The sequence below is a fragment of the Cariama cristata genome, unplaced genomic scaffold (genome assembly GCF_000690535.1).
Source record: "Cariama cristata isolate BGI_N322 unplaced genomic scaffold, ASM69053v1 scaffold42637, whole genome shotgun sequence".
Taxonomy (NCBI): domain Eukaryota; kingdom Metazoa; phylum Chordata; class Aves; order Cariamiformes; family Cariamidae; genus Cariama; species Cariama cristata.
This window is the reverse complement of record NW_009625756.1, coordinates 1,926-5,102: the sequence shown is the minus strand read 5'-3', so window position 1 is coordinate 5,102 and position 3,177 is coordinate 1,926. Positions and strand designations below refer to the sequence as shown.

Here is a 3,177-nt window from a genome sequence, read left to right as displayed (position 1 = left end):
GTTATGAATTCCCACTTACGGCAGCAAACACAGTTCCAGAAATAAAGATTCCTGCAAATCTCTCCCGATTTTTTTGTTTGGTCTTTGAGGACATTAAAAAGAGTTGGAAGCAATAAGAAATTAAAAAAAAAAAAAGGTAAGATTGTAAAGTTCTCAGACAAACAAAATAAGTTGCCTAACAAAACCAAAATTACATTTGCATTAACATACTGTACCTTGTAGTTGTAGGGTTTGTTAGAAAAGAGTTCAGGGCTCATGTAGTATGGTGTGCCTATGAGAGTGCTGGCCATGTCATACTGGTTTTCCAACACTCTGGCTATTCCCAGGTCACCCACTTTGATTATATTTGTTCGTGTCAGAAAAACATTTTGAGTTTTAAGATCTCTGTGCAGAATGTGCTTTTCATGTAAATACTGGTGAAAAAGAAAACAAACATATAAGTAGTGTTAACCAACTCCTAATTGGTTCTTCTACACTGAAAAGTAAAATCACATTACACAAATCAAAGAAGGAAAATACAAATGCAGAAAAGACACATACATCAGTACCAAAGTCAGGAGTGCTCCTTCTAAAGACAGTATTAGTGAATTAACATCAAGAATGACTGATACAGGCACAGACCCAAAACTTGGCACTGCTTTAGCGACCTCTCCCTGTCTGGCTCTAACAAGCCAGCAGAAAAGAGGAAATAAAAATGTAAAGTTAAGACTCAGACTTTAACTGACTTTCTGCTGCCTCCATTTCTTGACAATGATTTCTTAGTCTTAAGTACAAAATTTCAGTGGAAAATACAATGTGAGCTTTGTGTAAACAGGGAAAAAAATTAGTCTTATAATAAACAAAAACAGGCAGTACTGTACCCTTGCATATGTCTGATCACAACAGGGAACTTTAAGATAGAATTTTCTGTGCAATTTCTTGTTTCTTAGTGTTAACATTTATATCTGGTCTTCATTACAACAACAATTGTCTTTAAATTTTGATAATCTCCAATTACTACATTTCAAAAGTGAGCTAAGATTTAATAGAAATGATGAATTAGTAGTCTAAACTTACCATTAAAAAATACCAGCAAAACCACAGAGCACAAAATGCTTCTGAAATAACCTGCCTTTTTTTTTTTTAAACTACATTTTGTAAATTTAATCTAAATTTTCAAACTAGAGAAGCATTTCAGACTAGAATTGCAAACACCCTGGAGGTTACCACTGTCCACTGTGATACAGAGGTGCAGACATAAAGCATGACAGTCATTTCTTATCTAAAATAGTTAATTTGACTGCAATGAACTGTGAACATTTTTAATGTACTAATAACCATTGTATTTAGATGCTAACCCAGCCAAACTGGAATAAAAAGTCTGCAGCCTAACTGTGAAATTTTTAAATGCAGAAAGAGCCAAATTAAATTTGTATCTGAAGGTGACAAATTTATACTTTATTTTACCTGCAGCGCCATGGCAATCTGGACAAACCACTCCACCACCTGGTTCTCAGGCAAAAGTTTGCCCTTCTGCTCTTTAAGTTTGTGATATAGATCTCCTCCCTCGCAGAAGCCCATAACAATATATAACAGGCCATCTTCCCCCTGCCAGGACTCTCTGTAGGTGACTATGTTCGGGTGTTTCAACTGGGATAACAACTGTGCCTCTTGTTCTGCTGCTTTTCTCTCGCGGCTGGAAGCATTTTTAAGGTTTAACTTTTTGATGACATACTGTAAAAGAAATCAGAAGGTATATCACGAGAGATGAAAGTAACTACGCAAAAGCCCTAGGGAATTCCCCAAATTTAAAGGAAATACAGTATTTGAAATCTCCACACATCATTCTATATGGAGACTGCAATTTGTCTAGCAGTTATCCATCATTTCTACCATTATGCCACAAAAATGGAACAGGTGTGGCTATTCTGTTCATTTACCTGAATAAAACTCTGCACAGGAATTTTGTGCTGTTTTGACTAATGTTCACATTTATCTTTTTTTGCCCACTCTCATTTTAAATGTGTGTCTATCATTAATCTCTTAAGCCTGAAATACTTGTTTCTGCAACACAGTTACTCTCCAAACGGGCCATTTCAACATTAACTTTAAAAATACAACAACATTAAGGAAAGTTTGCAGTCATATGCAACAAATGACTATGGATGTCCAGGACAAATGCCATCTGGCTAGACTTATTTTGCTCTTCTTTGCTAGAAAACCAAACCCAACTCCTTTCTTTTTTTTTTTTTTTTTTCTTAAGGAAAAGTAGACTTTTCCTTTCATTTCTTCAGAAATGAAATATATGCTTTTGGTAAAAAAAAAAAAAAAAAAAGAGAAACTCCAGAAATAACATCTCACAACTCCAGCGTACACAGACCATACATTTGAAGAACAAAAAAGTTGTTAAAATCTCAGTTTCAAGGCTTAGATTACAAATTCCCCATTGTCACATTCACAAGAAATACCTAATAGAGCTGAATTTCTGAATGCCCAAAATAATGCTGCTAAGCTTTTCAGGTCTGTTCATTCTTTTCTTAAAAAACTTGTACCTGGTGGAAGACCCCCAAGACAGAATTGATTTGCGATTAATTGCTTTGTACAAAAAGTCTATAAACCACTGAAGCACAGCAGAATAGGAAAAAAGCTTCTATCAGGAAAAGAAACGTAGCAAGTAGAGATGCAGCTGGAGGGCTGGTACAGTTAGGGGCACATTGTAAAAATACTTTCTCAGAAACCTGAAAGTAGATGTCATTTACTTTTTTTAAAACTTGCCTTAAAACTATGAGTTTCTGCATAAACAGGCTTAAACTTATTCAAGAAGAAATTAACTATTAAAGGGAAGTAGAGCCTCTTGGGTCATATCGAAAGAGCCAAAAGGTCTTACGCTCATTCCTAGATTTCTTTTATTCTGTATTGAGATGGGGCAAGAATTCTTCAAAGCTACATACGAAAACTGTTATTTACTTCCCTAATATGTACTATGTCAAATGTATTTCTAAGGAATTTCAGGTTTTAGCAAAAACATAATTGAAGCTGAAGACAGGCCAATAAAATCCGTAGCACATGTTCATCATACACAGCACCAATATTTAGATCTGACCTGGCCCACTTCGTGATGTAAATTCTGTGGTAACCACTATTAAAGCATCAGCTTTCCATGGAACCATCATGCCATGGTATACACATGACCCCACT

The 3,177-nt window shown here is 35.3% G+C and overlaps 1 protein-coding gene across 1 annotated transcript in view; it reads right to left on the bottom strand.

The window, feature by feature from the left end:
• Positions 1-1,713, bottom strand: part of NEK4 (NIMA-related kinase 4) — a gene marked incomplete at its 5' end in the record, with an annotated part of 13,120 nt that extends 11,407 nt beyond the window's left edge. The window contains 2 exons of the mRNA XM_009703722.1: positions 216-413; positions 1,447-1,713. Coding sequence (XP_009702024.1) covers positions 216-413; positions 1,447-1,713 — 465 coding nt within the window. The remainder of the gene's footprint in view (positions 1-215; positions 414-1,446) is intronic.
• Positions 1,714-3,177: the final 1,464 nt, after the last annotated feature.